The 14,039-nt window shown below is 32.7% G+C and overlaps 1 protein-coding gene across 13 annotated transcripts in view; it reads right to left on the bottom strand.

Annotated features, from left to right (window-relative positions):
- Positions 1–14,039, bottom strand: part of PHF20L1 (PHD finger protein 20 like 1) — a 75,850-nt gene that overhangs the window by 20,713 nt on the left and 41,098 nt on the right. For all 13 annotated transcript variants that reach the window (XR_004261538.1, XM_032253835.1, XM_032253878.1 and 10 more), the window contains 4 exons: positions 12,694–12,882; positions 12,232–12,438; positions 5,826–5,882; positions 4,525–4,632 (listed from right to left, as the gene is read on the bottom strand). Coding sequence is in view for 12 of the 13 variants with exons in the window: in XM_032253835.1 (XP_032109726.1) it covers positions 4,525–4,632; positions 5,826–5,882; positions 12,232–12,438; positions 12,694–12,882 (561 nt within the window). In the remaining variant the exon portion in view is untranslated. The remainder of the gene's footprint in view (positions 1–4,524; positions 4,633–5,825; positions 5,883–12,231; positions 12,439–12,693; positions 12,883–14,039) is intronic.

Genomic DNA, 14,039 nt, shown 5'->3' with positions numbered 1-14,039 from the left:
CTCAACACCTGCCTTTTATAAATAGCAACGTTTCTGTGCATCTTACCAGGACTCTACTTACAAAGTTAAGATGTTCATTTGTAAGTCTGATTTTAAAATGTACACAAATATATATGATTTTCTTTTTTATTAAAAAATAAAAATATATACCATTTAAAGTATGTTTTAATGGCTCTTTATAAAGGGTTACCATAGTTAAGTCCTGGTCACAATTCTAAGGTGCAAGTATTTTGACCATTTTTCCTCTATTAATCCTAATTTCTCTTTCTTCTTTCAAGTTACAATTACCGCATTCTCCTAAGCTCTATCCCTCATTTTGCTGCCAATCCTAGGCCTCTTCTTATTTTGCTTTGTATCGGCCCCTGTTATCTTTTTCCCCACTTTCACAGGTATTTTGTATATAAGATTCTGTGTCTGCTACTAAATATTAGAACCGACCACAGTTTGCCGCTGTGCCGTAAGATGACTTAAAATAGCTAGTCATTCCTGCACTGACAATGTAGGTCTCCACTGGAACACGTAAGCTAGGCAAACCCCTGAGAGTCTCTGGTCAGGTGGGAGTTCATCTGGAAGTTTTATTTGCAACCTCAGCTTCTCATACCTGTACTGTGACATACCACTCACAGGAGGGTATTCACTCATCAAATCAGTTCACGGTGAATGGTTTTTGTTTACCAAACTCCAGAGTTTCCCACCTCTACATCATTTCTAGTTTGAATTTGCAACTATATACGAAGAGGTGATGTGGGGGCAGGCAGAAGGGAAAGGAGTGAGGAGCAAGGCACATATAGAAGTGTCTGGAAATATTCTCTCTGGAAAGCAGTTTCAAGCTTATGAACTCCATTTTGATCCTGTATCTTCAAATTTACTCTGGTTTTAGAATTCAAGAATGTAAAAACTTTACATTCTGTGAAAAATTAAATGTTATTTTTGGACTATGGAGAGTTAAAATCTGAAGAATTTAGCAACAATCATTATCAACTACAAAACTGCTCAGTTGGATTTATATTTTTTAAAACTGGTTTTATTAAATGTGTAATAAATATGAAAAAATTGGCATGACAAATAATATGAATACCACAAAACACTTAGGTACTGATACCACAGTTTAAGAGAGTGTCATCATTTCTGAAGGTCCCTTTGTGCCACTTTCCAATTTGAACTGATTACGTTCCTTCCCCACCTTAGAGGCAACCACTATCCTGAATTTTTGTTCATCATTCTCGTTTTTCTTCATGCTTTTCCCACACACAGTTGAATCTCTTAAAAATATACCATTTAATTTTATAATTTTTAATCTTTACATCAGTGAAATATTACGTTTTCTTCAGTTACTTGATTTTTAGGTTGCCATTTTGTTCCTGAGATTCTGTAGCAGTAATTCATGTATTTATTCCACTGAGGGAATGCATGACTTTTGATGGAGAGCTGGGCTGTGCCCAGTGAACATTCCTGCTGTGAACACTCTCATATTTGATGCACTGTGTGAGTTTCCTCAGGGATTTTTAGGCCACATGGCACACACATCGTCACCTTACTCCCTGGTCCCCATCTGGTTCCCTCAGTAGTTGAGTAGTTGCCTTCATTTCCTCAGCAACATCTGCTATTATCTACCTGGTCATTTGTGTCAATACAGCAGGTATGAAACAGACTTCATCTATGCTTTAAAAATTGAGTTTCACTGTCTAATTTTCTGATGTCTAACCAATTTTGCATACAATTCTGTGTGGTCATATCCTTTTAACACATTGCTAGATTTAATTTCATAACATTTATTTATGGATTTTGGATCCATATCCATAAGTAAGAAGAGCTTGCGGCTGTGCTTTCCCATATTATTCTCTCCTGATTTTGATAGCAAAGTTATTTAAATCATTTAAAATAAATTTGGAGTTGTGTTCATTCCTAGGGGTACCATGAGAAATTACCATAAATTTAGTGGCTTAAAACAACAGATATTTATTCAAAGTTCTGAAGGCTGGCAGTACAAAATCAGGGCTTGACAGGGAAGTGCTCTCTCTGCAAGCTCAAGGGGCAAATCCTTCCTTGACTCTTGCGACTTCTGGTTCCTGGGCTTGGGGCTGCATCCCTGATTTCTGCTCCATCTTCACATGGCCTTCTCTCCTATATCTCTCACATCTCCCTTTCCTTTCTCTTAAAAAGACACCAGTCACTAGCTTTAGGGTCCATCCTAAATCCTGGATGATCTCATTCTGAGATACTTAATCATATCAGCAAACATCTTATTTTCAAATACGGTCACAGTCACAGATACTAGGGGTTAGACTTAAACATGTATTTTTGGGAGACACTATTCACTTCACTACAGGAGTCCTTCCTCTTTTCCTAAATTCTGAAATAAATTTACATTCGTTTAGAGTAATCTGTTCTTTTAATGTCTGGTAGGACTTGGCAGCAAAACTTTCTGGGCCTGGTCTTTTACTTTGTAGAAACACTTTAAATACTGATTAAATTTATTTTAAGGTCTGGATTATTCAGGTTTTTAACTTTCTTCTTGTGTTTGGTTTCTGGCAATTGTCCATACTTCCTACTAGCCTTTCAAGTTTATTGGCATAAAGTTGTCTATATCATCTTCTAAAGCCTGGAGTATGTGTAATTACATTCTCTTTATTTCTAATATTATTTATTTGTGCACTTTGTCTTTTTTCTTAGTCTTCCCAGAGGTTTGATTAAAAAAAAAAACAGAAAAAAAAAAACAAAAAACTAAATATGGCACTTTAAAATTCTTCCCAGCACACTTTTTTTAGTTTGTCTATTTCTACTCATATGTTTATTACTTACTTCTACTTTTTTAGATTTATTCTTGTCCTTTTCTAACTTTGTAAGCTACAGGTTTAGCCAATATTTATTATTACAAATACAAGTGTGTATGACAATACATTTTCTTCTCAGAAGTGTCATTTTAACTACATTCACAAGTTTTGACATACAATGTTTTTATTATCTTTCAGGTTTGTAACATCACTTTTACTTTCCCTTTGAATTTGTTATTTATCCATGAATTATTTAGATTTCTAAACTTTCAGAGCTTTTCCAATTACCTTTTTTATGTTGGTTCTAGTTAAACATATTGTGGTCAGAAACTACGGGTCTGGTATTATACCAATTTTACAATCTGTTGAGATCTGCTTAAAGTTGCATCACAGGGTCAATTTTAACAAATGTTTGTGTCCAGCTAGGAAAACCATATATACTCTACAGCTGCTGAGATCCATGTGGTATATGAAGCTATTAGATCAACTATGCTGTTGCTTTCGTATCCTTATAGAATACTTTTTAGCTTTATTCATTTATTAATTACTATGAAATTCATGTTATCAGTAATAAAAAGATACATCACCATTAATGATGTTATTCAGAGATAAAACTTAGAAATTTTATATCTAGGAAGATACAAAGTGAACTGAACCTCTATCACTACATGGTAACCTCCTATCTCTAGGAATGATTTTTGCATTAATGACTATCTTATCTGTAACATATCTACTCTAACTTTCCTTTCAGGTAGTATTTATTTACCGTATTTTTTTCATATTTTTATTTTAAACATTTATCCTCTTTTATCCTTACATTTATATATGTCTCTTACAAATAACATGGCACTGAATTTTAAAACCGATTATGATAATCTTCATTATATAACTATAATTACATTACTAATACATTTGGATTTACTTCTAATATCTTATAATTTGTATTTTTTCTCCTTTTTCTATGATTTTCTCTATTAATTGCCTTCTCTGGATAGTTTATTCACTATATTTTTTCTAAATATAATGAACTAAACTTTGAGAGTTATACCTTACGCTTCTATTCTTTTAGGATTTATGTTATTTTAACCTGCAGACTTAACTTATTAAAGCTAAAAGCAAAAAATCTCTTTCATTTCTCCAAAACATTTCAAGGAGCTTAAAAATGCTGAAATACAAAGATGCTACTCCCAATGTACAAGGTATATTATATACTTTTGTTCTGTTTTTCTCCACACAACAAACTGTCAATGCTCAGATTTACCCATATTTACACTTGGCTAACCATGTCTTCTGGCATCTTGAATTTCCTTTTGCCATCATTTTCCTTCTGCCTTCAAGTACACCCTTTAGGACTTCCTTTAAATACAGACTGCTGATACCAAATTCTGTTGGTTTCTCAAGTTCTTCTAAAAATACCTATTTTGCTCTCATTCTTGAAAGCTGACTTAAGGGTCTCTATAATTCTAGACTGAGAATAATTACTTGAGCATGCTACAGGGTGCTTGGTCAGGACACTGAGTCTACTAAAATGCTGAAAGGAAAAGTGTCTAATCAGTTGCAACAATTAATTTATAGACCAGAGTAAAACAGAGGAGTATATTTTTGAAATTTCATGTCAAAGGAAAGCTACAGAAACTTCTCATTTCTCAACACGGGGATCATGTTATGACTGCATTTTGTAAAAGAAAAGGGGACTCAAAGGAAACTTCAGATTTTTCAAAAGGGGGAATAACCATCTCACTGTACTTACCATGCTGCTTAGATTTCTTTTTCTTTTTTTTCTTCTTCTTTTGTTTTGATTTGTAGTGATCTTTGTCTCTCTTCTCTCTTCTTTCCTTATCCTTTTCTTTTCTCTTACCTAAAAGATATAAGTGAATACTTCAGCAATCATGACTGATCCTGAGCTGTTCCTTTGTGATAAACCTAAAAGCAGCATTTATGTTTTAATCAGCTATTCCAGTCACCTGCCCAGAGTGGATGGGTTCAATTAAACTGTTCATGTCATGACTCTGGAAGTCCTGATAAGCTTATTGGACTATAAGAGGGGATCTTCATTAGCAGTGCTGAGAAATCCCAACTCCTGATACCTTAAAGTTAACACAGACAGTGGTTAAAACCTTTAAATGAGTAATATTCTCAATTTCCTGATGTGGTAAGAAGTTAAACTGCATAATTTATAAAGGACCTGAATGAAGAGAATCAGCATTTCCATATGTAATTTAATGAGAAAATATATCAGGAGATTAAAAAAAAAACAAAAAAAAACTTAAACTTTTGTCTTTGGAAAAGCTTTAAAAAATAATTAAATCAACTCATAAACAACTCCTCCAGTCTTTAATTACATTCTCTGTGTGTTTAACAATGAAGGCTAAGAACATGAGGAAAAAAATACATTTCACTAAACTAATCTTTCCCAAAACTGTAAAGCATTCTTTTCCCCAACCATATGTACTTAAAAAAATATTAAGAGCAGTACCCTATAACATTTCAAATTAAATCACCACATATATCCTACTAACTATTGCTCCACCTCACAATGGTTTAGCCTATAATTTATCAAACGTATATGACCAACTTTCAGTGATTCAAGCTCCAGTCAGCTAATCTACAGACTATATAAGACTATCATCCATTATTTCTTGACTTTTAGTCATTACAGCAAATAGAAAATAGAAAACTCAAAAACCTTTTTATAAAGTATATTGAAGAAGTATGAAAAAAATACTATTTTAATATATCATCCATTCTCTAAGTCTCAACAATATTAAATCGATGTCTATTTTTGAATAGCCATAATTTTGACTAGGGATGATCAAACACAAAAGTTCTCAGAGAAAGCAAGAGACACTCTTGACAAAAAAGTTACATATAAAACAAGATATGTGTTTAATAAATCATGTATCTGGAGCTGACTAACACTAGTAAGAACTAAAACAGATGATCACTTACACCTAAGGAAGCATTAACAGGTAAAGAGAAAGGGGCAGACTATGTTCTCCCTCTCTGTCAAGCCTTATAGTCTTTTGCTTAAAGATTACTTTCTGTTCATACCAAATGCTGTTGAGCTTTTTTCTTCCAATTTCACTTTTTTTTCTGTTTTCGATATTCCTGTGGGTTAGGAGAAAAGTATGTAAGTTTAATCAGAAAAAGTTAAAGTATGGGACATTTTACATTACAATTGCTCATAAAACTATGTAAGGCTCTTTGTCCTAAGAGTCTATATGCTTTACTGCCTCGACTGGTAACAAAGTAGTGAGATTTCTTACCTTAAAAAATAACCAAAACAATAAATTAAATGCGATTTTTGTTATTCAGACTACTTAGGTTCAACTCTTGTTTCCACCACTTACTAGCTGTATCACCTTGAGAACATCATTTAATGCCTTTGTGCTTTAGTTTTCTCTTCTGTCAAATAGGAATAAGTCTATATATCTCATGCAGTTATAAGAATCATGTGAGTCATAACATGTAATTTTTTTCATTTTCACTTTTGTAGTAGGGTGATAATTTAACACTACACTATTTCAAAAAATAGCATAAATATGGGTCTAACTATTAAGAAAAATTAACTATATTAGGCTATCAGTAAAGGTCTGCTCTAGCACCACAGCCTTTGGCAATCCAAAAGATGTTGAAATTCATCTGAGTAGTAAGTCCAGGTACCATTTCTACTTCTGTGACAGTTACAACATGAATGTTGTTTGGATTATCCAAATGAAATACTAAACTCCATATTAAAGCACACTGGTTTTCAACAATCTGTACACAATTTTTAAACTAATACTTAAGTTCTTGTGCCTAAAACAGCTTGTACCTTTGAATTCCATTATGAATGCAGTGTTAGGTAATGATAATAGCCAAAATAAAACTGTTCTGCAAACCACTTTTGTTCTATATATAAATGTAAAATACAAAGACATATGTATACATTAAAATATTCAATCTCAATAAATGTTCCGATATAGGTATTAATAGTCCAAAATTCATTTTTAAACCAATATTGTACCTGTGCAGCTGACACAGGTACATTTAATCAATTCATATTCAACCATTCCCAATGCTAATATCTACTTGTGGCTAGTGTTAGTCTAAGAAAAATACTATAGTATATTTAAAATTTAATTTTAGTCTATTACATTTGCTTTAATATCATCATTTACTAGTTCTTTAATTTTTAAAAATCATTCTACAACAGTATCAAAAAAGCTGACATTTCATTGACCTTACTTCAAATATTTCTAACATTTAAACATAACAAAAATATGAAAATACCACTCAAGTCAAGTGCCAATAAGGCTCTAGTAAGTAAGTTTAAATGTAAATAAGAATATTGATAATCTCCATTTGTTATGACAGAAAATATGAAAAGGACATCACAGCAAAGAGAAATTTTCTTATTAGCAAGACTGTTGAACAAATACATCACTTCTGTTTACTACTTACTGAACTATTAGAACTCCACAAATTTTACGCAATTTCCTTAAAAACAATAAAGCATTTACAATGCAAACCATGAGGAATGTGCTTTCCAAATCCTCAGTGGTAGTACAGATATATTCAGATATATTGCTAACAGCGATCACTGCCTCTTAGGTGCTTACATCTCTGGAGCATTGCATCTCTAGGGAAAAGGTAAAGCAATGATGCTTAAAATCTGCTGGGGTGGGGACGGGGAGTCAGATTAAAGGAACAGCCTTACCAGGCTACCTTGACTGACTAGAATGTGCACCACCCTGAGGTACTTGGAAGACAAATAAAACAGTTATGAACCACTGCACCAGGAACAAAGAAGTTAACACAGCAGTAGAGATGCAGTCATTCCCAGAGTGGGTTCCAGAGAGTCAGTTCTAGATTTAGTTTTTCATGTTTTAGTGGTTCCCAAACCATTCGATTTCATAAATGATAAAATTTCAAAAGTAAAACTGGGGGACTCATAAAGGGTTGTCAACGTTTTTACTCAAGTAAAAAATTAAAATAAATATTCATACATGCAATGGCAGGACTTTAAAAAATACTTACATACAAATAGAAACAAAAGAGACCATTCCAGCAGTTAACAAGAAAAATACGTTTAGTTTTACAAGAAGTTCACTATCTTGTCTTTATTTTACTATGTACTAGAATTTGGTGACCAAGGTACCAGAACATTAGTTTGTAGAACAGTAATTTTTAAATTTTAGCAACAGAACATTTAAAAAAAAAAAAAATATTATCTGGCAGCTGAATGCAAGAACAAAACCCAAAGCGCAAATGGAGCTACGCTAGTTAAAGTCACAGAGGCAGATGTCTGAACCACGCCTGCTTGCACGCAATTTAAAAACTAGTAATATAGAGCAATTTCTCAAGCCTCTTCTGGTATGCTAAACATTACAGATTCTTCTGGCTAAAAAGAGAGGCAATCCCTGAGACTCTCCATGGAAACCCCAGGCTCTGTACAAGCCATGAACATTTGGTATGAGGGTGGAGGCAGATTACGGAGTCTCCAGTTGTAGTTTTGTTTTGAACAAATCTGGAAAATAAATTGAAAAACAATTTAAAACAAAAAGACTTTTAAAGAGTAAATGTAAAGTTGATGTCAGATGTTGGAATAAAAATGAAGGCCATTTCAAAACCCGCCACAGGCAGATTCAGTAGAACTGACAGTATGCTTTTTGGCCATACTAACTGAGACCAACCCAAAGACCTACTCCTGTTTTTCACTGTTGATAGATAAAACACATTGTATTAACCAACTGATAATATAAATTATGGACACTCAAATGAAGATTCACTAAAAAGAGTCCAACTATCTTATCTATGATAATAAATCTACACACATGTATTTACTTATATCTACATTTCATTTGAAAACTAAGATGACTTTGAATGACACTGAAGCAAAGCCTGATGCATTTCATTGAATGCCACCCTAAACTCAGGGGACCTGTTCATGGCCATCCTGATGAGGACATTACATAAAGCTACACTCTGCATGACCATGTCAAGCCAACATTTCTATCCATGCTAACTAAGACATGCTTCAATAAAACAGGTAAATGCTCTTTGATATTTACTTACTAATTTACTAAAAAAAATTAAAAAAATGAAGATGTGTTACTAAAGGTATTTCTTTTAATACAAGAGTAACTAAATGACTCAGAATTATATTCATACAATCTACTAATGCCAATTGTGTCTTCACAGTGGTTACAAACAATAAAGGTTATCATCTCTAAAACTATCTTAAATTGAAGTTTTAAGTTGAAAATAATCCTACCATACATCATAATCTTTTTTTGGAATAAACGTAGACTCTTATCAAATGCCTGATTAATGATAAGTAAAACATCAACACTGACCACAGTCAAAAGTGGCCACAGTCATCATCTACTATAATCTCATCATAAACCTACATGAAAAGCTGAGTTTCAAGGAAGCAGGAAGACAAGGCAGATGGGATGTGTCTCCAGACTTCTTAGGAGGCCCTACCAGAGGCCTCTTGGGACAATTTTTTCTTCCTTTACACCCAAGAGTACTTTACACCTCTTCAGGAACTTCTATTTTGCATTTAATTATTTGTATTTCAGTTATTAGCTTTGTGTCCCATCTAGAATTCAAGTCTCCCAAAGGCAAATTCCGTATCTGTTCACGATGTGTTCCCTACCTAATTGTAGGTAGGGAGAATTGTATGACAAGGGGTAATAGATAACTGGGCCCAAGACGCCTGTGAGAACCTGAACCAAGAGTTTATTTTTGAAAAGGCCACTTTTTTAAAAACTTGATTTACTCTATAAATACTAACAGATACTAACAAAATTAAGATTTCCTGAGGCTGTATCCTTTTCTAAAATTGGCTGGCTCTGTGAGAAAGCATCCTGATAATAAAATAAAAACAAAAGCATCAATTTTTACAAAGATACCAATTACTTCTTTGGTAATGTGGGTAGCAATAGCATTCTCAACAGTGGCTAGTCATGTGGGCATCCATCCCAGTAGAAGAACGTAGAGAGATTATCGCAAGTTCATTGTCTCTACTGGAAAACAATGAGGAATAGTTGTATATAATAATTGGACCATTTGCAAATCTCATCAATCTGTTAGCATCACTGCTAAACTCAGCAGCGTGAATTTATCTTGCTCCTCAAAAAGTAAAAACCTAATCATGCCCAATGATTTCACAGTTAGCAACTAACATCTTCATCATTCTGAACTCCCTAAGAGTTTCAACTTGGCAAAAATAACTCAGAAAATGTCTCTGACATAAACTGTAAATAATATTTTCTATTGTAAGTTTTAAAATTGAACAGTAACAAAATTTATTTTTATAATTAATATGGACACCAACCAAACGTGTGTGTGTATGTGTGTGTGCATATATGTATGTATGTACGTGTGTGTATATATATATATATACACACACACACATATATATATAAAAGAAACAAAAACATAAAAACCTGGCACTTTGACTCTAGACATAAGAGGACTTGGGGAGCAGACAGAAGCATAACAAACACTGCAAAATGGTCAAGAGACGGTGAACAACAAAAAGGTTAAGGAGAAAAGCATGGAGACCACTCAGAATTACAATGCAAGTGAGACAGCTGCACAAAGTTTTAATCAAAAGGTGATCAGTTAGAAAATGACCTACATTCCACTGCTTTCCTCAAGAACTAAAAATTAAGAGGTCACAGAAACAAATTAGAACTTCACCTCACTCTATTCAAATACTGTGTTTAACCCTCTAATAAACCTGCAGTAATTAAAAATTAAAACTATGCCTTTCCTTGCTACAAGCAATTAAAGTTGACAGCTACTATACTATTAAGCTCATCACACCCAGACAATCCTCACTCTTCCACAAACGAATCTACGAATTCATCATATTATTGCTATACTCTCTACCTTTTATTAAGGTAGTCAGCCATATTGCCACAAATATGCTAGACTCTGAAAAGAGGAAGTTAATAATCTGGTTAGAAGCAAAATCATCTAAGTCAAGGACTTTCATGCACAATCACTACATTGATATTTTAGCACATATAATCTGTTAACATAAGATTCTTAATATACAGTTACTTATATTGGCCTGTATTTCAATATTGTTACTATTATTAGAGTATTTTTAAAGAAAAATGTAGATATTTTCACATGTACATCTGAAAATAATTTTCCTAATGGTTATGTAACATTATAACTTTAACATGTTTTTCATATATTCAGTACAGTAACAAATTCCAGAACATTAAAGAACTGAATAAGACCTTTATCAAAAAAGTATGTCAATGAGTCAATGATAATTCAGAAATCTTGTGGAAAAGTGGGAAAGAAAACTTAATTATCTTAAGGAAAGACTAAGAATCAAAAGACAATAGATTTAATTTGAGAAACTACAGGAAATGTTTCAAAATCTACAAATATTCAGATTTGGGAATTTTATTTTTTAAAATATGATAAAGAATTATGTACAAAGTAACTTCAACCTTTATATTAAGATAAAAATTAATAAAAATAAGTATATGACTCTTAAGTTACTTCAATCGTTTTATTTCAATACATGCCATCACCAGATAAGAGTAAGGTTCATTTTATGCTTAATCCAAAAAACAGATAAAGTGGTTTCAGGAAGATGCCTGTAAACACAATGATCACCAACACCCTTGATAATGAATCAACAAACGATGTTTTTCTCCAACTAAGAACTAACTAAATTCAGACTTCCTTCAAACAGCTAACTGCAAATAGTAATTTATCAGAAGTGCATTTGCAACCAATATTGGCCTTTTTTTTATTATGTGTATTCTGAATGAGGTTATAATTCTTAAAAACTTCTAAATAAAGCAATGCACCCACATAAGGGAAACATGAATTAATAATCCGTTAGATTTAAAGTATCAGCTTGGTAAAATACATATCCAAATGCTTTCGAACTACAATAAATATCACAAAATCATGCAAAAATGTGTTAGTAAGGATGGCTGATTTTACATACTGCACTCCTTAAATAACTTCACAGCAAATTTAATTCAATTTGGAGGATTCTGCCCCAGAATATGAAATTATATTTAAAATACAGGCACATAGTTCAGTGTTTCTTAAATATTAAATTCTATTAAAATCCTTAAACTGAAGTACTGATCCCATTAAGTATTTTCTGGCTTCAGAAGAATTCCTGTAATTATACTTGGCTCTAGTAATTTACATTTAGTAGAAATAAGGATATATAAAAAAGAAGCAGGGAGAAGAAAATAGATCAAGTGACAAGGTAAGAAGCATGTATGTCCAGGAATATGATTATAAAATCATCACACAAAAGATCTTCAAAACAGATACAGGGGAAACTCTCCTACAAATGTTAAATTATTTATGAAAAGGAATTATATAGGAATCAAAATAATGTAGTTAAGCCTCAAAATATTTATACCTAATAACTGCAAGCCTAGCTACTTATAAGAGCCTTTATTTTTTTTTCTTTTACCTGCTGCTGCTGGAGCTCCTCTTCCATCAGCTATTGCTTTGGAAGAAGGATTTGGAAGCATCTGTGTATCCTCTTTTTCTGCCCTTGGACATTCATTATGGTAAGAGGAATCTGAAGCTAGTGGTGTTGTAACTTCTGAACCACGACTTAAGTCAAGAGGGAGACAGGGACCCAGCTTCTCAAGTGGCAAATGTGCAACATCAGGCACTACACAAAATAAAGAGTGTAATATAACATTAACACAGATAAAATGGCTCCATTACTATCACTGTGAATTAAAGTGTTACATAAGTTAAACAGTGCCTGGCACAAAGAAGGCATTCGATAAATATTTGTAGAAGTGCTTATAACTCCAGAAGATAAAAGAGCAGAAATTTCTTAATATTTTAATAATCTTTATCTCTCAGTTTTTTTCTTTATCTTCTTTTATGTTTGGTTCTATAGGAAATCAATATACATTACCCTCTGATACTGAAGATTCTTGCTGATTTTGAGAACTGATGGAGAATACTTTCCCATCAGTGGCTGGAGAGGGAGAAGAAACCTTTTCTACAGAATCATCAGGCATGGGTAAGGTGGCTAAACGCTGAGATCTTCTTCTCCGCTCACTATGCTTGAAAGGTCTAGGGGGATTCACAGGCTGTGGAGGACCTAGAAAAAGATCTTCAATGTTCACGAAGCAGATACATACCAAGATCATTTAAAAATTTTTAAGGAGATAAATGGGAAAAATGATTTATATTCTTCCCTCTGATGTTGTTATAAGATATCCACAAGGAATGGCAAGTTCCAAAGGTAATCAAAGGCAAAAATTGTGGCCTCATTCACAAAATGAGGCAATCAAAAATTCTAAAATCTATACTATAACTAAAAGAAAACAAAATGGAACATTAATTTCAAGTAGCTTCCCCAAGTGACAGACTACAGTTAACTTTTCTAACTGCAGGTCGTTGTGTAAACTGCCATTTTCCTTCGGGAAAATACTCTCTTTACAGCAAAATATAAAGAAAAAAATTATATATATGCCTTTTGCTACATTGCAAATCTAGAAATTCTAAGTGGGAGAAAAGGCAGGGGCATAGATGATATAACATTATAGAGTTAGTGCTGTACTTTACACTAATGTAAATAATTTTATCCCTTTATCACCCCCCAATGGAGTTTTACAAACATGTCTGGGCCTGATTCATTAAAAAAAAAAATTGAACAAAGACAACTTTGTGTATTATTGTGAGCAAATGAGGAGTTTTAAGATTATGACATTGTGTAACTTATGTTTTTTAATAAGTTGGTGAGTAATTTAGGCATCTTCTAGCAATATAAATATTTGGAAATGTCTTTTACACTTTTATATATCTTCTTTCTACATGGCATATAAACACATTTGACAAGAATAGGCAAGATTATATATGCCAATACATTCATGTTAATTTAGAAAGAGGAAGTAAGAGTGTTCTAAAGAGATTGATGTTTGGGTATTTAAGAGTAATTTTACAATCAAAACAAAAATACATGGTGATAATTTAAAAATATGAAAGAATAAAATTGCTATGATATTGTGATTATACCAAAATATAAAATAATTTCCAAAATAAAATGTTTATTAATGTCATATGACATTCCAGTGACTACTATTGACACTATTTCATGATAAATGTCAAAATGAAATGAAGCCTATTAGGAAAACAATTGAATTATGTTCCCATTCTTTCCACCTATTTATTAAAAAGAACAAAACAAAGCAAAACCTGATCAAAATGAAAAAATGATTCAGTAGAAAATATGGCAACTGAAGGAAAATAGGTTAA

Source organism: Sapajus apella, unplaced genomic scaffold (genome assembly GCF_009761245.1).
Source record: "Sapajus apella isolate SASKATOON/1434 unplaced genomic scaffold, GSC_monkey_1.0 scaffold3, whole genome shotgun sequence".
In the NCBI taxonomy this organism is placed as follows: Eukaryota; Metazoa; Chordata; class Mammalia; order Primates; family Cebidae; genus Sapajus; species Sapajus apella.
Note: the sequence above shows the minus strand (reverse complement) of the source record. Positions and strands in the feature narration are given on the sequence as shown.